This window comes from Lissotriton helveticus, chromosome 6 (assembly GCF_964261635.1).
Source record: "Lissotriton helveticus chromosome 6, aLisHel1.1, whole genome shotgun sequence".
Lineage (NCBI taxonomy): Eukaryota > Metazoa > Chordata > Amphibia > Caudata > Salamandridae > Lissotriton > Lissotriton helveticus.
This window is the reverse complement of record NC_136067.1, coordinates 1,894,147,446-1,894,171,081: the sequence shown is the minus strand read 5'-3', so window position 1 is coordinate 1,894,171,081 and position 23,636 is coordinate 1,894,147,446. Positions and strand designations below refer to the sequence as shown.

The window sequence follows — 23,636 nt, the reverse complement described above, 5'->3', positions numbered from 1 at the left end:
AGAATCAGCTCCTTTAGAAGACCGACTCCTTACAGACTACATGGAGGCTAGCGCCACCTCCCTCACATATCGCAAACTGGTAAACAACCTGCCTGACCCATTACAGAAACTGAGAGGCAAATGGGAGGATGAGCTCGGGGAATTAGATGAGGCAAACTGGAATGCGGCAATGGCGTCGCCTAGAGAAGCTGGAATCTCGGCGAGATTCCGACTAATACAATTTAAAATACTACACCGTCATGCTATTGTCACCCCCTGTTTCTGTGAAGCGCTCTGATATCTGTAAAGATCTTGTTCGCGCTATATAAAACTCTGAATAAATAAATACACCGGGTATATTACACACATACCACCCTACATAAAATTCAGAGGGCAGATCACCCTTACTGTTTGAGAAATTGCGGGGAAGAAGGCACGCTGTTTCATACCCTATGGTCCTGTCCCAGCATGGTAGAGTACTGGAGGCGAGTAACACGCACTATCGCCCAAACTCTGCAGCTCCCCATCACACCTGACCCTAGAATCTGTCTACTGAATGTCTGGGGCCCGAACAACCTGACTCCACAGGGGCGGCAATGGGTAGTTATCGGAATGATGTTATCAAAGCGGGACATAGCGCAGAAATGGGGGGCTTCGGAGGCACCGACCTTGGCGCAATGGTGCAGAAATATGGACATGCTCATGGTGATGGAGCGTGCGGTGTACCAGCAAAGAGCCAACCCACGTAAATGGAACAAAATATGGCTGCCATGGAACACATATAGGGGGGAAATTTGTGATCCGCTACCTGAGGAGGAGGATATAGATAGTTCAGACGAGGAGGAGGATATAGAGTAGGTGTGGGAAGCGGGAGGGGGCTACACAAGTAGCAGAAAGGTTCAGAGACTTCCGTGCCCTCCTGACGTGAATGATAAGTATGCAACCTGTGGGATATAAGGCCTTACTCGCTATGCTGCTACCGTGGGGTATAGTAATTCATGTATTGAGTGCTACTAAGTTACCAATCTATGAACCTAAAGTTGAATGTTATGTAATAAAAGGAATAGTTGCAATAACGGTCGGATGTGGCTGAATGTTGACGCGGCACCGACAATGATATGATACTGTAAAATACCTTATCTTGATGCAACAATAAAAACAAATTTAAAAAAAAAAAAAACGTGATAGTTACCTATATCAGACCAAGTTTCAGCAGAGTGAAATCCTGTTTACACAAGCTGCATTTTCTAAAACGTATTTTTCATCTATTTACTTTACTGCTGAATCTCCAGATACTGGATGCATTAATTTAATCAGGGATGGATAATCCTATTTATCGGGGTCTTCCTACATACAAGTTGCTATGCTGCTAGAATTGCATTGGGATTGAGATCCAGGGCCCATATTGCATCTGCTATCTCTTCCTTACACTGGCTTCTGGTGAAACAGCACATGGGTTTCAAAGCGATGTGTCTGGCACACCAAGCAGAATTCACCTCATACCGTGCACTGCTACCTTAAAAGATTCAAGTGGCACCCTTTCCTCCCGCCACCTGCAATCAGTGACCCTTACAATACTAAAATCAGAGGAAAGATGATCGGTGGCAGGGAATTAATGCTGCGATTGACACATACAATAACAAACTAAATATTCAGTACATCTAGACTGTACACTCACACTCTAACCTGAAGGCTTGCCACCTAACTACAATGTTTAAACATTTCAAGTTGTTTAAAGCAGTATCTAAAAAAGACATGCATTACATGGGGATTAAGGCCCGTTGTCAACTAACTGGAGTCAGCTAATGTCAATCACCGAACCTATTAGCAACTGTATTTTCATAAGCCAGAACTTTAAAAGTATTTTGGACTAATGGGGACTATTTTACTATTGAAAACATCCAATGAGGGTCCCACAGTGCCACCTGTCAGCTCAGATGTTTTTATGGAAACTTCATCATGTAATTGCTCCACCTCAATATTCTGGTAGATGTGATGCCTAGGTGTAGGAAATCTGACGTTTATGCCTGATCACTCTGGATTTTTGTTGGACACCATTTTTATTGGCTTGCTGTAACAAGGGGAAAGTGCCTGTGCTCTCCTTTTAAACCGCGATTCAATTGGCTTATTCCCGAATGGCACATTTAACTTGCCTGCAAGTCTCTAGTATATAGTGTATGTGAGGGGATGGGGTGTGGTTGTGTGACCTCACTATCTAATTCACTTACCAACCCCTTTAGGACCAGTAGGTTTCATTTGTTAAACCCTCTAGCTCAACCCTGGGTAGCTGTGGCTGTGAGCAGCAAGGCTTACACAAAGAAGCAAGTGTATGACATTTAAACAGCACCAAAAGAATTGAAGAAGAAAACTAATGAGACACCCAAGAGATCCGACACCAATTTATACAAATATACAGTATTTAACACCACGATGAAAAAGATCCACCAGAGTTTCCTGAAGAAATGGACTTTAAAGTAAATATGCACTTTTACAAACCTGCAAACAATCTTCTTTAGCAAAAACTTTGGCTGGTTGTATTGCGGCTGGTAAGAGCTACATGTGGCAACTAACACTGACACTGAGCTAGTCAAGTGGGACCAGCTAGGCCCTCAGAAACAGTTACCTAAGCACGTAAAGCAGTCTTCAGTCAGTTACAGGCACTTTTACCCTTTGGTACGGTTTCTTATGGAAGTGGTTCTGCTGCAAGGGATGCAGAAGATGCTCAAGGATGTCATGGGTGCAATGTGGTAGGACAGGAGTCTTCCTGCGGCTCCTCCTCTGTCCATACAGGGGGTGAGGTGGTCCTGGTAACTGGGTCGATGTCTTTTAAAGTCCTCTCGGTCCTGGTAGAAGCCCAGTCGATAATGGGCTACTAGTCGCCCAGCATTGCTGTCACAGCCAAATCCTTCCCTAGGCGATAACTCTTTTTCTGAGTGACCAAGCTGCACTCTGATAAATTTCCTGGGTCCAGCGGGCTCAGGTGCAACTTTGGGTGTAAGGTCCTGGTCTCTGTTGCTGCACGATGGTAGGTGGCAGCGATCTGACGCTTCTGGGCCACCAACTTGCCTCAGCAGGCTTCTACAGCTGTTGTGACCCTGTGCAGAGAACAGGAGGTCAGCCAGCTGACCCCTAAAAGTCTCTTGTTCGGCTGGGCTCAGGAGAAGAGTTCTCCAAGAGCAGGACATAGCAGGTACAGTTACTTTCCCTTTGCTTTCCACCAGGTTCAGCAGGTGCAGTCTCTTTGCAGCTTCCTTGGTGCAGCATGGTGGTTCTCCTTCCAGTGCAGTTAAGATCAGAGTAATGAGTGCCAGAGGTGTCCTTCTGAGGTTCAGGAAATGCCCTCACAGTACGATGTGGTTGGTAGCTAAAGGGTTACAAAGTTCCCTCCCTCAGGATGACCACTTCCTACAAAGTGTGCCATCTGGTTTGCCAAGGATGCACCATTCTACCCACTTCCAACATGGCAGAAGCATTCTCTCGGCGTCCAGAGCTGGCTAGCCCAAACCAGAAGCGTAGCTACCAAGGGGGCTACACGCACCTGGAAAACCAGTTTGGCAACTGATTTCCTATTCCCTGTCCCTACTGTCAACCTGTCTATCTAAACAAAGGAGCAGTCCCTCGCTCTTGTGTTATCCATTGCCCTTCAATGACTTACATATATTAAAAGGGAGGTTTGGCTTTGCCATTGGTTTAAATGGCAAGGTCGCGTTAGCAGTGTTAAACTGCTCTTCCAGTCTGCGGTGACAGACTGGGAGCCATCTTTTACCGTGTCGTACTCACGATGGCACAACTAATGCTGCAGTCCACGAGAAACACTTCAACTTACAGGCCCTTGATACCCCTGGCACCATATACTAGGGATTTACAAGTAAGTTGAGCTATGACAACTGGGGACAAGGCAATTAAACAAACACAATTTTAACAGTCAGAGCACATGCCCAGGGTCCTGTTTAGCAGGGCTCTGGGCATTTCAGAGAGAGAGAGAGAGAGAGAGAGAGAGAGAGAGAGAGAGAGAGAGAGTGTCAGAGAGAGGGAGAGGGAGGGAGGGTGTCAGAGAGTCAGAGAGAGAGAGAGAGAGAGAGAGAGAGAGAGAGAGAGAGAGAGTCAGAGAGAGAGAGTCAGAGAGAGTGAGAGACAGAGACAGAGAGAGAGACAAAGAGACAGAGAGAGAGAATGTATATGGGGATATCTACAAAAGTTACAAATACCACTCCACAAGGAAGTAAGGGTCGTAGGGAACATATTTATAGACCTACACCAGATTGAATCCCCAAAATCCTATACTAAATAACAACAATACAATCTGGTGGTCTGTAAAAGCACAAAATACTGAAAAAGAAAGAATCGCTGTGGTTTCTTCTAGTCAGATTAAACAAACCCTGAAGAGGGAAGATAAGAAAAGGATTTCCATCAACTGCCCTTCGTGGCCAGTGTCATCATTTGGAGTTCCAGCTTCCCTGTCACATCACCCCATTTAACGCAGGGTATGAAACGGTGATCTGGGAGAGTGAACCAAATAGCTAGAACACCATGAGGACCAATGATAAATGACTAACAGCCTATCGTCCTAAGTACATAGACCAAGTCAAAAGTGCAGTGCAAAGAATTTTTGTGAGGAATTAAAAAGACATGACAGCAATCCAAACAATTTTATTAATGATTGTTGCTATGCCTATTAAAAAGGATGCAGGTACGGCTAGTCACAAATATGCCTTACACACATGATGATGGTAATGCTAGCGAGTGAACGCCAGTCAGGGTTATTTTTGGTCTGACTGTGGAATTCACTAAAGAACAACCGTGGTGTTGATGAAGAGAATCCTAGCATTTATCTCTGAAATTGTTTTTATTGCCTTAAAAGAATGGGACATATAGTCTGGATATATTGTAAGACAGGACAGTGATCATGGAGCAGCAGAGATTGATTATTTTGCTGTCCCTGCGAATTCTATATAACTCCCACTTAGGTTGTAGGTTATTCAATGTGAGTAATAGGTTCTAAATTGCTTGTCCACAGGGCGGGGCCTCCTATATACCGGAGTCTGAGCCAGGTGAGGTGAGGTTAATACCTTACACAGGATAGGTGAATGCACGAAATGTTGTGCATTTTAATGAAAAATAAAGATTATTGCGTGGTTCTCAGTGTTTGAGAGATTTATATACTTATTATTGGTTTTCCCTCTCTAGGCATGGAAACCATTCATCCTGTATAGAGGTATTGGTAATGGTCACACTGTGATTATGTCTTTTTTTTTATTTGCACTTTGTTTTTTTAAATTGCATGTATTGCAGTAGCTATTATCTAGAAGGTCCTGAAGAAAGCCAGGGCTCCTTTGCCCATTTGGCTGAAACAAGTCGACCGTAGACCTGCCGCATATTTGTTACTAGCCATACCTGCATCCTTTTTAATAGGCATAGCAACAATCATTAATAACATTGTTTGGATTGCTGTCATGTCTTTTTAATTCCTCACAACAATTCTTTGCACTGCACTTTTGACTTGGTCTGTGTACTTAGGACGATAGGCTGTTAGTCATTTATCATTGGTCCTCATGGTGTTCTAGCTATTTGGTTCACTCTCCCAGATCACAGTTTCATCCCCTGCGTTAAATGGGGTGATGTGACAGGGAAGCTGGAACTCCAAATGATGACACTGGCCACGAAGGGCAGTTGATGGAAATCCTTTTCTTATCGCCCCTCTTCAGGGTTTGTTTAATCTCTCAGTTTGTTCAGTTTTGAATTTCTATTGACATGAAGAAACCACAGCTATTCTCTCTTTTTCAGTATTTTGTGCTTTTACAGACCACCAGATTGTATTGTTGTTATTTTATATCTACAAAAGGCCTGTTTTTACAGTGTACAAAGTGCACCCAGGACCTGGAAGTTTAATAACCCTTGTGGACTGCGGAACCTATTCTGCCAACCACTATAGCATCAGTGCAAACATAGCTACTGACCTACCTTGTGTAGCTTGACCTGTGCAGTGTAAAACTGCTGGGCAACCTGTTAAAATAACCCTTTGAGATGTAAAAACTTATTTTTTAAATAGGAGTAACTCAGCCCTATGCAGGCCTTGCAGCCCACAAGGTTGGATGCATGGTATTTAAAAGTAGGCCATAGAAAGATAATGTTATGTTTCTACAGTGACAAGGCCATGAAAGCTATTTTAACTGAGGCAGACATAGCTGTCCTATGTAGAAAACCAAAGTACATATTAAAAGTCTAATACTGTATCTCTGGAATGAGACCGCCTACATCAATATTTAAACAACTAATAGGCATTACCAATCCACTGGAGAAGTTGAACATTTAATAAATATTAAGTAGAAGTAACTTTTAGAAGGTTACCCATTACCTGCCTAAATTGTCAGAAACTAATTAACATAAAAGTCTGTCAGCTCACAGCATGTGTTCAGCCTTGAACAGGTGTCAAATACCTCCAAGGAACAAACAACTGGATGACCTGAACGGGCAGAAGATTCCTTTGAACTCCACGGGCACACAGGACAGGGGAAGTGGGCCTCTGACAGCACAGTGTCAAATCCTGCTCAACACGTATTCTCAACCACGTCACAATAAGGGTACACTTGAAAAGGAGAGGAGATGGCAACATTATTGTAGATCTCCTGTCGGGTTTCTGAAGGGCGCTGCTTTGGTAATGCTAGACTTTTGTGGCTACAGCACCTGCTCCAAACTGGATTTTATGTTAGATAGATGCGACACACACACACACAAAGTTTAGTATGGCGGAAGACGATCTCCATCTTGAAAATGCTCGCACACAGGCATTTTAGGCCACTTTACAGTAAGGGAAACAAGAACTACTGGAACAGTGGGGAGGGTTTGTCCCGGGAACTTTGACAGATTGGTTAGGTAGTGCCCAAGATCACCCTAACCCACTAGCTGCTGCTAGGCATAAATGTGGCACCACCAGGCACCCACTTTACAACACTTTATGGACCCAAGGAAGTGAACAAGAGGAATGGACCTGTTGCCTGTGACCTGAGAGTATCTCGAAAGTACTGGACCTGATCTCTCTTGTACCCAGGACAAATAAGTGGACTACAAGCATTAACTGGCTGAAATCCTGTGGGGCTACAGGGAGACAAGCTGCTACAGGCTTTTGCTTGAAGTACCCAGCTGACTAGTGACAACTGGACTCGGACGGGACCCGGACCCTGCTGTTGCCCTCTGCCTGAGGCGCTGCGAGTCTCCTAGTGCCTCCCATGGGCTTTAGAAGTTGTGTACTTCTGTGACTGTTTGGTCACCAGAAAAGCCAGATCCCAGTATACTGCGACCACAGATTATTAAATTGTACTCAACATTTTTAACTTGGCTTGAAATTTAAATTTTTTTTCATTTTGACTTTATTACTGTTTTGGTACTTCCTGTAAGATCTGTGTCGTTTCTATCAGGGGTTAAGTTCAGATTAATTTAGTGACTTGGAGGGTTCACCCGGACAAGGATTTTAATTATTCCTTGAGGTGGGTAGTCACTACCCCAAATACCAATCCAATGTATTACACTAGGTACTTATGTTTCTGTAAATTATAGCATAAGGCCACTGGCAAACCAACAATGGCTCTCATTGCCCCTGCCAAAACACAATTGTCTTTCTATGGATGTGCTCATCACCAGTTTCACTGTATTACCAATTTATCCTTTTCAATTTTAGTAATATTGTGTCCCAAAGAAACTTCAAGGCCACTGGCATTTGCTTTAATACAATCAAAGCATCAGTGGAAACCTAAATGGAAACCAGTTAGCTGCCTAGCTCAGAGGAAAAGCCAGGAGTTCCATGATCATATCAGACAAAGCTTGAAAAATGTTGGCCCGAGGATAAAACGTTGTTTTTATCCAGAACACGTCTTAATCTTTGATGTCTAGTCTTAATCTTTGATGTCTAAGTGGCCTTGATGGGGGACTTAACACTACCCATGTCTACACGTGTCACTCAAAAGTAAAATTCAGTAGGGTCAGTGGCTCAAATTTGTACCACAGCCGGTCCAGGTGAGCTAGCTAGGCATGGGCTGTTGCTTCCACTTCCAACTCCTTTGGTTCATGTGTACAAGCTCCAGGGATTTCCTGGTTCGTGCGCCGAGGCTTCTGAATGACTTGATTTCTTAAATGGTACCCATGAAGCATAGGAGATAAGTCTTAAATGCAGGGGTGTTTGACGAGTCGGATGAGGAGCTGGCCACCAATACAATGGGAGGACTGCAAACACTGCCCAAAGGAGAATGGCCCCTGATATGCACCCAGGGTGGGAATTGTTCTCAGTGAACAGACCAGTAGGACTGCCCCCCCCCCCAGAAGAAAATACAGCCTTGGACCAAAGGCAGCTTGCAGTATCCATGGCCAGATGAGGAGCAATAAATCTCAATCATGCAATAGAGCCTTTGGGACAGACAGTCTACATTTTAATGAACTTCAGCAGCAGGACACTTTTGTTAAAATATGCAAATGATGCAGCAGATAATGGATTATGTGGCAAATGTATCATTATGTGGATAAACACTTCAGCTGCAGAAACGTATAATTCACAGTGACCCTGCTGATAGTGATAGGCCATCAAGTTGAACATGAAGAACCGAAGGTAAACTATATGAGCGGGTAGAAATTGGAGGATAAAGTAAGTATCCTGGGGGTCCAGGGACACCAGCCATTTCACCCTGTTCAGGGCAAGCAAAAAGTATCTGAGACCGAATCCTGAATTTTTCCTGCCAAATGAACACGTTCAGAAGGCACAGATCCAGTAAGGGTCTCAGACCTCTGAGGGAACCAAAAGGTTAAGGGAATAAAATCCCATTCCCTTTATCCGGAGGCACTCCCTCTACATCCCCTCTTTTCCCATAATCTACGTGTACACTAGACAGCATGTTCTGTAAAACAGACAGTTCAGATGAATGGTGAGCAAGAGGAGAGCATAGCCACTCCCAATCAATTGAATGACCCAGCCGTCTGAAAACCGGTAGACCTTTCTACCAGAGGAATATGGCAGTGTCGGGGTGTGGTAGGAGTCTAGATAGGTTTTGAGAGAGCTCGTTCAGCAGAAAACAAAAGAATTAGATCTGTTGCAACTTTTAGATCCACTGTTAGCACAAAAGGTGGAATATATTTCCTGAGGTGCAAGGACTCGCTGAAAGGGTGGCCTTTGCGATGTCTGTTGAGCTCTGGAACAGCCCCAAAGTGTTCTGTATTGCTGATGAAATGCATCTTCTGTGCACCTCGTCAAGCATGGTTACGGGAGCAGAGGCAAATAACTACTCCACCTGGGTACATTTGTGGGCTCTACTGAGATACACTTCTGCAAGGCAAGTTCTGAGCTTCTCTAGTGCCATCCAGATCATTTTAGCCAACTTTGAGACCGGCACTAGGGTAGACATCATGGATGGAGTCGTGGACAGGGAATGGTGCTGCGGTCGTCAACAACTTTGCTGGAGCCCAGCCCAGTGGAGGTACAGAGGTGAGAGACATCAATTTGGAGCCCCAACGCTGGATGGAGTGGGTCTGTACATGTAGAGTGGCCCAGAAGGTGCCTAAGGGCATTTAACATAGCCTGATTGAAGGCCTCAACCAATATAGGATCAGTAGAGTATGAAATCATGACTGAATCTTCTCTGACTTTGGAATTTGGAGGAACCGCTCGACACTGGAATGACGTGCGGCTTGCAACGATCCTGGGAATGGGACCACTTCCTTGAAGAAAATGATCACTCCTTCCTATGGCATTTTTTGAGGCTCGACCTTTAGGGACATTTTTCCCTCACAATGGTTCTTAACTGTAGCAAGGGTATACTTTGCTGCGTTCCTTCAGGACTCCTGCTCTCTGATGGTATCCCTGTACTTCAGGGAATACGAATCGCAGGCAGGGGAATCATGGTGGCATCCAAGACTAAATGCAGATGTCATGAAGACAGCTGCAGTGCCATCTAGAAAAGGCCTTCAGAGGTAACACTTGACGTAGCGGTTATCAAAACGGAGAAGTACAGAAAGAGAATACATTGATGAAGTGCAAAAAAATAAAAAATAAATAAACACAGCACCAAGAAATGATAATCATGTGACGTCATTTCAGGCACAAGAGTAATTGATTCTAGGTGCTCAAACTGGTGTTTTAACTCCCCTAGGTAGGTGCCGGTTTGACTAAGGCACACATATTCGCCTTTAGTGTGAATAACCTCTCTCCGGAAATGCTTAAATAAACGTCAAAAGTCCATGCAATTGTTCAGCTCAATCTATGCCATTTCCAAACTGCTTAAAAAAAGAAATCAAAAACATCAAGCCTTTGAAAGGGTCCCTTTCAAAGGCTTGAAGTCATATTGGCCTCTACACATGCTTATGGTATGAGACTGACTAGGTGAGGGGTCACTATCTTATGACAAGAGCCAAAGGCACTAAGTGGATCCTCCTTCCCAAAACTATTAAATGTTCACAAACCACGGTCACGTTTGATTTAATAGCTTGTAAAACTAGGGGACATACGATTCAAATGCCTAAAGCACCTCCATTCCCTATCTATTGCCTGCCCCCCTCCACCCTCACAAAATCCTTCTCATCGAAGTGCTCCCCCTTTCCTCTCCCCGACCCTCTCTCCGTTCCTTTAAATAAAATAAAAATTGGGGGTGGGAGGGGGGCTTTTTTTCTTTAAATGCACTTAAACATTTACATTTTTTAAATGTATTTGCTGCACCAATGTAGGTGTCTGCCATCTTGGCGTAAATTAAAAACAAATTGGAAGCAGTGTGAGGCTGTATGCACGAACATGCATATTCATCGTTTGTCAATGCTGCACAGTACGGTCAATAAACGTTGGCAAAACCAACATGTCGAAAAGGCGAAGAAACCTATTACCCTTGCCAACGCCTGTTGCTCATCTGTACCCTTTGTGACTTATAGTTCCATTCATTTTTTTGTTTTTCGATGTAATTAACTTATCTTTTAGTAACCTGAGATAATTAAACAGAGAAAGGGTCGCATCGCCTTCATAACAATGCGGGAAAGCGAAACCCCACCCTCGGGCCAATCCAAGATCCCTGAACTGCTGGTAGAGGCAGGGCGCTTCAGTGCTGCTCCACGCTTTAGGACACTATGTTTACACGTCGAAGCTTCATGTGATAAGGTAGTGTATTGTGCGAGCCATACATAATCTTGGTTTGCTTGCATAGAATCGGTTTGGCCCACTCACCCAGGAACAATGGGTCCTGATAATAAGCGGTGAAGTGGCGGCTCGGGGGCAGGAAGTGGTAGTTGCTCACCTGGTCGGCCCTGAAAGTCCCCACCTCCCTGCCTGGTTCAGCCTGGCCTCGCCTTACATTGTGCTGCCGCATGTTATTCCAGCAATGCAGTAGCGCGGGAGACTCTTCTATAGTCGTTCCGCCCACTCTGGGTCACAAAAATAACCAGTGCACATATACAGTTTGCAGAAGGAGTCTTCTTTTTCCCTGGTTTGGCTCATTCTGCTTTATGTTTCAAATGTTGCACGCTCCACGAAAAATATACAAAAATAAATGGAGTCCACGAAGTTATAAAAGTGACAAGCATGTGTGTTGCACGACAATGTCTGAACTGATGGATATTTGTATAACTGACCTGCATTATAAATACAATTTTACTAATAATAACGTGCGCAAGTCTTGGGAAAACAGAATGCGCGCAGGTGCCTGTTAAATGCCTCTTCCTCCGGTATTACTCCGTTAATCGTTTTGGTAGTGTAAATGGTTTTATTTCCACATGTAGCACCATACTACAGAGAGAATAGGTCTACCACCCTTTGACCCAGGGTATTGAAGTGGTATATCAAGAATTACATTAAAAAAAAACACGCACTGAAAAGGTAGAATGTCTATATTTAAATACGATGCCTGTGGGGCAATTATCACAAATTACTCTAGCTTGTTGAACTATTTTAACATTCACTGTAAAACAATATCAACTTACGTTTGAAAAGTTAAGTGTTCACATTTACGGCCACGAAACCCGTGTCAAACTCTGCAGGGGATGCACATTAGAGGTTTCAGATGTGTGGGCTGGGCTGAAGTGCTCGCCTGCATCATGCTTACGTTGTTCAAGAGCACGGGGCAAAGGAGATGTACAGAGGATACACTTGTGGCTTCCTGTGAAAGGTTCACCATTGTAATCAGATCACCGACAGTCGAAGGTGTTTTTTTATTTTATATCAAGAAGATATGAATTTTGTCCTGTGCACGGTCATAGCACCAAATTCTTCCTGCACTTGCAGGGCAACATGTGCCCTATGTTCGCCTCGGTCTGCCCCTTCTTCACGTGATCCGGGTTCTGGCTGTTTTGACCCCGTAGAAAGGTCGGTCACCTGCACATGTAACTCTGGAAGAGGGCTTTGGTGGAAGACAGTTCCCTGTGAGGGCGCAGGTGCACAAGAACTTCTCTCTTACTCTTCCAAACACCCTTAGGTTACAAAAGTTGGCACCAAACTACCCTACAGATGTAAGACTAGATAAGCAGCTTCAAATCAGCAGATCCCTAATGATTTAAGTAAATCTTTGAGACATAGGAGATCCACCTTGACTCGTTAGGAAACCGAATGAATGAACACCTACACCCAGGCACGGGTGAGGTTCGGATGTAGTTATTTTATCACTGGTCAGTAGGTCCATAATATTCAGCACTGGAGGATACCCCCTTACAGGGAATAATGAAGTAGTGTTGTGTTTTGATTTCTAACACTTCTGGTATGATTTCCTTTTTAAACATTCCCCTATGTCTAACTAATGTTTTAACATCAATTGGGTTAGAAATTGGATTACCACAAGTTGCCTTATGTTCTGTAAATGACGCTTATGCAAGTAATTTTTCCATATACAGATTTTGACAGTTTCCTTTCAAGGATATTGCGTTACCCTGGTTATCCTTACTACCTAATTGCCAACACAGTCGACTGTCAAAGACGGACACTTGCTGTGCCATTTTAGCCGACTATCAACTCTTGGATATGTTACGGGCTTGTTGCACCGTACAGCTTAGTGGTCATGAAAATTGGATCATATCACACACACTATGTAAAGACTTTACTTGCTTCCCTAAGAGTTAGCTAAGTAATGTAAAACTGCTTGTTTGGCTTCCCGAGAATTGGCATTCTCGCAGGTTTGGAGAAAAGCAGTTATTTGTGCAGTAAATGAAAACTGGGAGATGCCAAATCATGAAATACAGGAGGGAAAAACTAGATCCCCCTCTCTGTGAGTTGGTGTCAAATTGGACCAGAAAGGTTACATGATCCCATCACATCCTTAACACAGTTAAAGATCCTCCACTTCTAAGTGAAGAGCTCTTCGCTTTTAGGTCCCAGGGCTTTGTTTCATATTCAGCAGTTTTTAATGACTGTACAACTTCATTTTAAGTTTTGCTAATCCGCTTTAGGACCTAGAAAATGCTTGAACATCTTTTGGAATGTACAAAGTTTTTGTAAGATACAATTATTAAATATTCAACAATGTGCCATTTGACTGCACATAGGTTTAATCAACTTTTGTGTAAAATGCAATGTTGTTGGGAAGTCTTAACCTGTATAAGACTAAAATCCCACATGCAGCATTTTGGATGCACACTTCTGATACAAAGTTAGCTTACAGTAATGTTGTGTTATCTCCACTCATTGTAACCACACATGCATCTCTCCGTGGTGCAAATACAATAAACAGAGGCAACTCATTATCGACATGCACACAATCTAAAGGAATCAGTCCTGTCAAATTAAACCACCTGGGGTCTCAGAAATACTTAAATCAGACAAACTGACTCAAAAGAGCTTAATCAATAAAAGTAAATGTGTTTACCTTGGGGAGGTTTTTCCCAGGAACACTGGGGAAGTCGTGGTGCTCATTGTGGTAACCGACATTAAATGTAAGATAATTCAAAGGTCCATAGTAGGAATAGGTTTCATGTCCTTTCAAGAACATGTAATGTTCCGCTATGAAGTGTCCAGAGATTGGGTGTAAACCCAGTCCAAGTATTGATCCTGCAAGCATGTAAAAGATGGTTTTACCTCCACAAAAGTGGTAAACCACGATATCGAAGGAAAACTGAATGGACAAATTGATAATTTCAAGTCTTGAGATTGGTTTAGGGTTTATGTAGAGAGGTCGGACTGCATAGAAGAGAGGCTGCAATATAATCCAGATGAGTTTCCTCAAGCGGGTACAGAAGAACCAGCCCTCAAAGTCAGTTGGGATGTCTACATCGATGCCGTCACCTCCCAGGTAGCGGTGATGATCCATGTGATACCTCTTGAAGGAGACTGAGTAGGGAAGACCAATGGGGAGATTAGCAAACATTCCAAACATTCTGTTCCATATCGCTCTGTTGTTCCCAAAGGCACTGTTGTGGGAGATCTCGTGGATGGCCAAGGTCATGGAATGACTGATGCAGCTGCCAAATGCATAAGTCCAAAACAGAACCCACTTCCATTCCAAGTCTTTAACCAGATAGAATGCAGTCAGTTGGGTGAAAACCATCAATGTTACGATCCAGATCAAATTGAAATCCGGCTTCATCAACGTTTTAATTTCTGGATATTTAGCTGTATAAAAAAAACAAAGACATGCCATTAATTTAGAACTCCTAGTCAACAAAAAGTCTCTCTCGCACCAACAATCCACCTTGTGATTTTCCAAAACTGACTAAGAAGATACAGTCATACAAAAAGACCAACAGAAAAAGAAAAATTAGGAAAGTAGATCGTTTAGTTTTAATTTCATCTAGCACAGACTTTATTACAAAGAGGCAGCCTAGCACCCACTGGTATATAAAGACACCAGAAACACAGATCCCGACTCACCATTTGCATTTAAAGTGGCAAGGATGCAAGTGAATTTCTGCACTCTGCCCAAGTTATCACTAATAATTTAGGGTTTATTTTGTCCAAACAATATAGATCTATTTAACAAAGCAAGATAGTGGGTACATCAGCCATTCAATATGTGGAAGAAGTCAATGAGATCCAAAAACGGGGCAAGTAAGTAGCTAGAAAAATCATATACCCCGTAGCTAGAACCATAAGGCACTGGGTGAGCAAGCAAAGTGAGCAATCTCAATCCTTTCTCAGGTTAGTGGGCATTGTTTATATCGCACAAATGTAAAATATATTGGCCACACGTCGTATAGATTCTACTGTCCGCTCTGAAGGAATCATGTAATACTCCATTATGTTTGTGTGCCACACAAAGTTGATAACCCCTGCCAACCCCCAAAACAACTGGGTACAAATAGAGGCAAAATATAGCATTTTTCAGTCCTAGTTCTCTACAAAGTCCCATGGTTAATAGTTCACATTCTCTGGGTAGATCATTTGACATGCTGCCCGTCAATGTTCATGATATATATATATATATATATATATATATATATATATATATATATATACACATACACATATATACACATACACACATATTCACCGAAAAAAATCAACCAAAGTTTAATGTAATGTTCTAGTTAGGTGAAATGTTCAGTAACAACATAACGTTTTCAACTTCAAAAACCACAGAAATTCACTAGTTCTAGTTATCTCAAGTAACTATAACTTAAACCCCAAGCCATGCATAAGTTTCTCATCAATATTTCCACTGCAAAAGTTGCAGTGATATGATCAGTATCAGAGGATGTCATGAGTGATGTAATATGTGGGGTAACTAGCAGTGCATGATGAGGGAGGGAGTTATAGTTACCTTAGTTATAAAAAGCTACAATGGTTCGGTTGGGGTGATAATTACTTTGCAATACAAGAGTTCAATCAAAGATGAAAATAAAGTAAACATTGTACAGAATCAAAGAAGAGAAACATCAAATTATTTGTACATGTGGTTGGAACACAATAAAACCAACTATGGGATGCTTGGAAAATTCTTATTTTATACGATTTTAAAGGTATATCTAAAAAGGATAATGAAGGCCGTCAAGTGAAGAGATATACAAGTAAGTGACATGTAATAGGGTTACTGAGTGCTCGGTGTACGTGGTGAAGTGAATATCATATATACAGTGTGACAGTATGTACGATTTTAGCAAGGACATGAATACAAAATGGTCAGCATGAGAAAGAGCAATGTCTCTGCTTGGCAGGGCTTTTGCTTGTAAATTCGAAGCAGGAGATTTGTGAAGGCTGAACCATGTGTTTGAAGTTTCGACCCATATTTGCTGTAATGCTGCATAATATAGAACATGGCCGGCATGGATTCCTCGGGTCTGTCAATGTTAATAAGACGCAATCTGCAAAAAACAAGGGCCTTGTTCTGTTCACAGCCGAAGGGCATGCCCTTAACTCCCCCACGGTCCCTGATCCTAGCCTTCAACAGTTCTAGCACCAGGGCGAATAGCAAGGGAGTACTGGGACATCCCTTTTCTTTCTGATATACCCCCATTAACGCCTTGAGACCCTCACGGGTGAGTAGCTCGCTTCATAAACCCCTGATTGATTAACTATAATTATGGCTTATGGAGATTTAGAAAAGGCCTTATATAAAATGTTTCATATTTAGTCCTAGGCCCACAACATCAAGCATATGGCTCACAAATAAGTTGACCTCCTGAAATGCATTTTTGTGTGTTCAGTGTCAGAACGATAATTGGGATATTACGCTTAACCAACTTTTAAAATTAAGAGTCAGACACGGCAAATGTTGGCAGACTTCCAAATATAAAACCTTATTGGTACAGATATATTAGATAAGGAAGGTGGGAGCTAATCTATTGGCTAAAAATTATTAAGATTTTAGCATAAGTATTAAGCAACGCCATTAATAGTCTGTACTATGCGCAGAAGTACGTGGGCTTCCCAGTTTGTGTATCATGGTAATGTTTGATTTAGTCATTGATGGCGTAACTGCCTTGCACTGGGAGAACTAGTTAAATACTTTAATTAGATGAAGGGCTAAATCAGTGCAGGAGCACTTGTAAAAGCTTCTGGTCTGGAATCTCATAATCACCAATTGCACTTTTTCGTATTTTTCGTATTCCAAAAAGATTTCACGTTTTGCCGGTTTGGCCTGTGTGACCACACCTTGGAATACTTTAACATTAGGTATTCTGTGTTTCGCAACGGCTGTAGCTAAATGCCTTTGGAGCGGACTTTCAGCTTTACGTACTCTCAGAAAACCTCTGCTTCAACTAGAGGATAACTTTTTCTGACTTTTCCGGAGCTAGAAGGATCAGCTGGCTTTTCAAGGACATCAATGATCTAATAAATTTGAGGGAGCTCATAGATTTGTACCTTACCTCCCCCTCCTTCAGCTCCACTTCAAGGTTTTGCTTGGTTAGGGTCCCTCTTTATTGTTCTGCTTGTACTGCTATCCATTGGCCACCGATGACCGCCTTGAAGGTGTTCCACAATACTTAACCTGTCCCATTATTCTGGATGTATTCAATTATATAGAGATTTGTCAAATTACCAATAAGTCCTCATGTTAGGTCTAGTAGCCAGATTATAGTGTTAAGATAGCATGCAATCAGACCCATTTCTATTTTTCGGGTGACATGCAAGTAACACTAGGCGGCTCATGCCAGAGATATACGTAAGTAAAATATGGGAGCATGGGAGGGGGGAAAAAAAAAAAAAAAAGGTGTATTCCGGTTCATTTGGATGTAATTACTGGCAGATGTCAAATAGCTCTTGTTCCCACAATTTTCCCACAGATTGACTCGACATGGCACCTTGAAGAATCAATCAAGTGTAGGGTCAGTGAACAAACTGCGATCTCCCAGGGTCCACTCATCTTGTCGAGCATGGTTATCAAAAATCTTTGCTGGCTTACATCTGGTACCTAAGTGGTAAGAATGGTTAGTTACCTTCCTCCTAGACTAGGGTCCCTGTGACATAGGCATACCTCCCATTCCAGTAGTCTAATCTTGTTTGTATAATTGTGAATACAATATCTATGTGTAGTGCTATTACGTCTTCACCATCTCTTAGTATGAGCCGTGGCGTGGAACTGTTGCGGGAAAGGATTGTTCCACGTTTTGAGGATCTCTCATTGAATAAGGTGGGCTTCCTACAAGCAAAGAATATCAGGCAGCTCAAATTTAGTTGTTGTCCAGATTGTATGCCTTGTGACCAGGGAGTTCAAACCTTTGACATTCCAAGTTGGTATATTTTCCATGATAGACCTAAGTTAGGAATGCCAAGCTTTTCCAGTACCTGTTGAGTGCAGTCAGGTGTCCCTCCCTTAAGTTATGTAAATTTCGTATGCAAACTCCCTTCTCCCCCTTAACTCTCTTCAAATTGAAGAGAAAATTAAATGGTTAGGAATTTTATCCTAGAGAAAGCAATAGCTACATCTTGACACCCAATAGAGGGTGTCATGGCAGGAGTACACAACTGAAACTCCCCAAAACCTCCTGCCCATACACCCATATGACTCGCAGACAGACTGAGCAAGATAAAGATTGTATGTGAAAAACAAGGACCCCCTGGATAGAAAATGGTACAATTCCTAGGACAGGGAAAACACACACAATCACAGCAACAGCATAGAGAACAAGTATGCAAGGAAGAACATTAATGTACACACTCTATTATAAAACCATATTATTTTTAATAAACAATTATATTAAAATCCGTATAAGGTCATAAATCTTATTAAACACAATACATACATAAATAAATACACAGTGAAATTAAAACCATTGTTCTTAGATAAGAAAAATGTAAAGGAATCAATTAAAACACACACAATTAATATAAAAAAGTGGCAATTAACGTAATCGACGCGCGTTTCGGCGCTTAAGGAACGCCTTCTTCAGGAGCCACACAAAATTCTGGAATACATAATAAACACAAGAAAATAAAACTTCATTGTCTCAATAATACATAATCAATCACAAAAAACAACATTTCATAAAATTCATTAATATCTCACATTTCATAATAACAGGAGACAACCTATAAAGGCAACACCTTGTCCCTAATTGCTTAGATAATTGGTACATGATAAGCATATAACTGAACATCAAGATAAAATATCAGAGCACTCGCATTCAATACAGTCCTGGAAAAACGGACTCTAAAGGAGATACAAGAGCACCTCACTATGCAACAATGTATTGCTTAATCGCGGGTCATGAGTCAGATGGAATCGACAGCCCTTAGTAAGAAGGTGCGTTCAACTGTCGTTAATTAATGCAAGACATTGCATGCAGACATAACCATATCTGATTCAGGTTACAGAATTTAATCTAAAAGTGTGAAGATGACGAAAAGTAAAACATTATAGAATTGCTGACGAACTCAGACTTACTTAAAAGTCTGAGTTCGTCAGCAATTCTATAATGTTTTACTTTTCGTCATCTTCACACTTTTAGATTAAATTCTGTAACCTGGTTATGGTTATGTCTGCATGCAATGTCTTGCATTAATTAACGATAGTTGAACGCACCTTCTTGCCAAGGGCTGTCGATTCCATCTGACTCATGACCCGCCCATTAAGCAATACATTGTTGCATAGTGAGGTTCTCTTATATCTGCTTTTGAGTCAGTTTTTGCAGGACTGTATTGAATGCGAGTGCTCTGATATTTTATCTTGATGTTCAGTTATATGCTTATCATGTACCAATTATCTAAGCAATTAGGGACAAGGTGTTGCCTTTATAGGTTGTCTCCTGTTATTATGAAATGTGAGATATTAATGAATTTTATGAAATGTTTTTAGTGATTGATTATGTATTATTGAGACAATGAAGTTTTATTTTCTTCTGTTGTTTATTATGTATTTCAGAATTTTGTGTGGCTCCTGAAGAAGGCGTTCATTAAACGCCGAAACGCACATCGATTACATTAATTGCCACTTTTTGATATTAATCGTGTGTGTTTTAATTGATTCCTTTACATTTTTCTTATTTAACCCCTTCCATGCTCATGACTAGCTCAGCTCGTCATGCAGTACACTGCTTGTGTGCTCATGACGAGCTGCGCTCGTCATGAACAATGGAAATAATGGATCTGCAGCACAGAGGATAAATTGCTGTAGCATTCATGTGGCTAAGAACAATGGTTCTAATTTCACTGTGTATTTATTTATGTATGTATTGTGTTTAATAAGATTTATGACCGTATACGGATTTTAATATAATTGTTTATTAAAAAGAACATGGTTTTATAATAGAGGGTGTACTTTAATGTTCTTCCTTGCATACTTGTTCCCTATGCTGTTGCTGTGATTGCCTAGGAATTGATACACATACCAAGATAAAGATTGCACAGCAAAAGAAACGCAAGCAACTCACAACTGAACTGCAGTGAACTAGCATAATCAATTACAATCCCGTAAACGTTTTGCTGGTTACTATGAGGCAGACAAATTCTCTCCCATTTGTCCTTGGATTTCCTGGATGTGCTCCACATTTCCTGAGAAGCCACTGAGTGGGGTCGGGCGGCCCCTGTGCCGAACTCCCCTCTTCCCAGTGTGGTTCAAGTGGGTTTTGGAGTCAACTTAAAACCAGAGTGCAAAAGGGAAAGTCCATCTGTAACATATTTTTTCCTGATGATCTTTACAAGTAATGTGATCCAGAGTGTGCCATTTGTCAAGAGTGACTTGTGACAGGCCCTGGAACAGTGTCACCACACTCCCTCTAAAAGAGATATTGTCAGACCTGGCTTCCTTATAGATGGGAACTTTCAGCCTGGAAGATCCAAACGTCACCAGGATGTCCCAGAGTCGAGAGTTTCTCTCGGAACTCCCACTCTGAGCAAGCACGAATGGGATAGAAACGGTCTGGTCTTCCCCCAGAATAGATCTAAACAAGTATGTGCAGAACCCTTCAAGATCCGAGCCTTCCTTCGCATTCTAGGGCCTAATGTTAATTCTGTGCGACCCATCTTCTAGTTCTGTGCACTTATCTCGCTATTAATTCAAAGCCCTGTGCCTTTCGGACAAGCGCTGATTGGGTGGTCTGAATGTCCCAGTTAAGACCGACGTAAGTCATATTCATTTGTCGAGACTCTCCGATTGCTTGGACGTGCTGGTTAGGGTCTGCTATTGCAGTGGTCATTTCAGTTGTCAGGGTCTGTAGCTGCGAGAAGGTTTCTGAAATCTTCCGGTGGAGCTCCGAGATGCACGTTTTCAAGTCCCCCTCTGTAAGGGGATTAGAGTTGTTACTTTTTTTTTCCACGGTCATGTCTTGCGCTGGGCCTGTCAAGTAGGGAGTGTTATTAGATCCTAGTGCACTTTTTTGCACTCCTTCCCAGCCCTGCTCTGTGTGGACACCTTTGCTATAGGCATCTAACATACAGCCTGGTCTTCTTTCCCTGCGAGGCAAACACCTTCCTAGAGAAAGGCACAGAGCTCCTAGGCTGTTCTCAAGCTGTGGGACAAAACAAGAAGTGTGCTTCGCTAGAACCGGATTTGCAAACATGTCCATATGGTTTCGAGGGGAGGCAGAGTGGAAGCTTACTTGTATCCAGAGACATTCATAATAACACTTTGTAGAATCAGGAGGGCAGACGTGAGCACCAGGGAGTGGAGATTTGCAGAAAGACTCAACATTTATTTGCTTCTGAACTTATTCTCCTTTGCTCAAGCCCCCGCGGCACGCCACTTCAAGGAGTGCCTGCCACGTGGCTACAGTTCGGCTTCCGCCCCTTGAACAAGTCCAAGTACTTCAAGATGGCAGACGCAGCCTCTCTCACCACATGGTCAGCAAACACCACTCCAGTCTCTGAGCTCCTTAGGGTCCAGGCAATACCTTCATTGGGAGCGAGAGTCGTGTCCCCCCCCTCCCCCCATAGGAACTAGTTACTACAGTTGCCTACAATATCAGGGAGTTAAAATATACCACAACTAGGCCAACTTATTGGACGGGAATGTTGGAAAGGCGGTTCGGGCACTTCGAACGAGCGCTGACTTTTGGAAGACGCTCCCCCTTCATCAGGCCATAGATAGGTGGCTGTGACCATGTTGCAAACGCCCGTGGAAGAGGGAGGACTGGCTATCCCTGAATTTGAATCTTACTACCTTGCGGCACAGCTCCAATGGCTCACTCAATGGGTAGCCAGTAGATTGACACCAGGATGCGTGATGGCACATTCTATACCTGATCTTCACCAGCTGATGTGGGTACTATTGAGACTGGGTTATCCTCTTGGGAATGATACTACTAAATTCCAAGTGCTGGGGTGCTGCTGGGCTGAATGTTTGCAAAGGACTGGGGCACGGGCTGGTAATTGCCTGACGGCTTATTCATATGCTGTAGGTACTGCCCCATTGGGGGGCGGGATAGATGTGGGTGCATCAAAAGTTGAATTATAAGGCAGAAGACATGCTGCTACCTCTTAATACCTTACAGACAGGACGCAATGGGCGGACGACCTGGGGGTCCCCATACCGGAGGGTGACTGGGAGACCATATTGGAAAGGATCTCTAAAGCCTCAAGGAATGCCTGTTTATACCAATTATATTCTATTTATTTATAGTTTGGGAATACCTCACCCCCGAAGAATCAATAGGATATTTTCATACAGTAGAAGCAGCATTCCCACAATGCAGGGAGGTAGGTGTGGAGTTCCTACATATGATGTGGAGTTGCTAGTTACTTACCACTCACATGGGAGGAGTCAAAAACACAATTGCTGTGGTTACCACAGAAGAGGTCCCCATCACTGCTTATTAAGTTGGTTTCCGCACACCACTAAGAGCAAGACCAGGAGTAGATTTCAAGACTTGGCCTTTATCCTGGCAAAAAGCGAAATCACCAGGAATCAGAAGGTTGCTGGAGGGCCCCTAGCAGAGCCATGGCAAAAAAGCCTGAGAGATAGGACGGGGTACAAGAGTGAAGTGCTGCTCCGCAAGGCTAGACAGGGACATGGTTCATTAGACCTGGCCAAGGCTTGGGAGGCACCAGTAGACCGTATGAAAGATCCTGATCCCGTATCACCATCGATGTCCTTGGGTAGTCCCTTAGAGAGGACTCTTGCTTAGAATGGCTGAAACACCTATGTTACAAATAGTTGTTGATTGAATTCCAGAGGTCAGTGTAAGACCACAAACTAGGATTACCAACTGCCCTATATTTGTTGAAATGGGAGGATTCCAAATGAGACACAGATGATTGATGTATAGATATATGGCTGAGACTACATGAGGCGGGTGGGCTTTATGGAGTGGGAATCTTACATTAATACGGATGATCGAGTATGGTTAAGCATATATATGATGCTGTGTTCATGTTCTTATTCTTGCCGATCGTCACTTGCCGATATTTGAAAATCAATAAAATTCCTTTACACAAAAAACAGTGCTCTTGCCTCACTTATTTTCTTCTACCTCCAACCTTTTTATTTATTTTGATAACCCCTTCTCGAACACTCACTCCCTGATGTTTTCTTTTATTATGCTTAGTTCGTTTTTGTCCCTCACTTTCATCATATTTAGGTCGAGCCTATGGCATTGCTTTAGCAATGCTTGTTACTGTTATTTCTGCCTCAGTCTTCGTTTTCATCATACTCTTTCAACTTTATTTTGAGTTTGTCTTTCTTCATTTCATTGTCTTTTCCTTTATATTTTCTTTCAGCTTTCTTTCCGTCTACTTCATTTTTTGTATTTCTTTTCCTTCACCATCTTTTATTTCATCTTTCACTTTGTTTACTTTCCTCACTTACTTTCTATCTCCCTTTATCCTACATTATCTTCCATAT

General features: G+C 42.5%; 1 protein-coding gene across 1 annotated transcript in view; it reads right to left on the bottom strand.

Moving 5' to 3' along the window:
* Nucleotides 1–23,636, bottom strand: part of DEGS1 (delta 4-desaturase, sphingolipid 1) — an 86,799-nt gene that overhangs the window by 9,166 nt on the left and 53,997 nt on the right. The window contains exon 2 of the mRNA XM_078649846.1: nt 13,791–14,533. Coding sequence (XP_078505972.1) covers nt 13,791–14,533 — 743 coding nt within the window. The remainder of the gene's footprint in view (nt 1–13,790; nt 14,534–23,636) is intronic.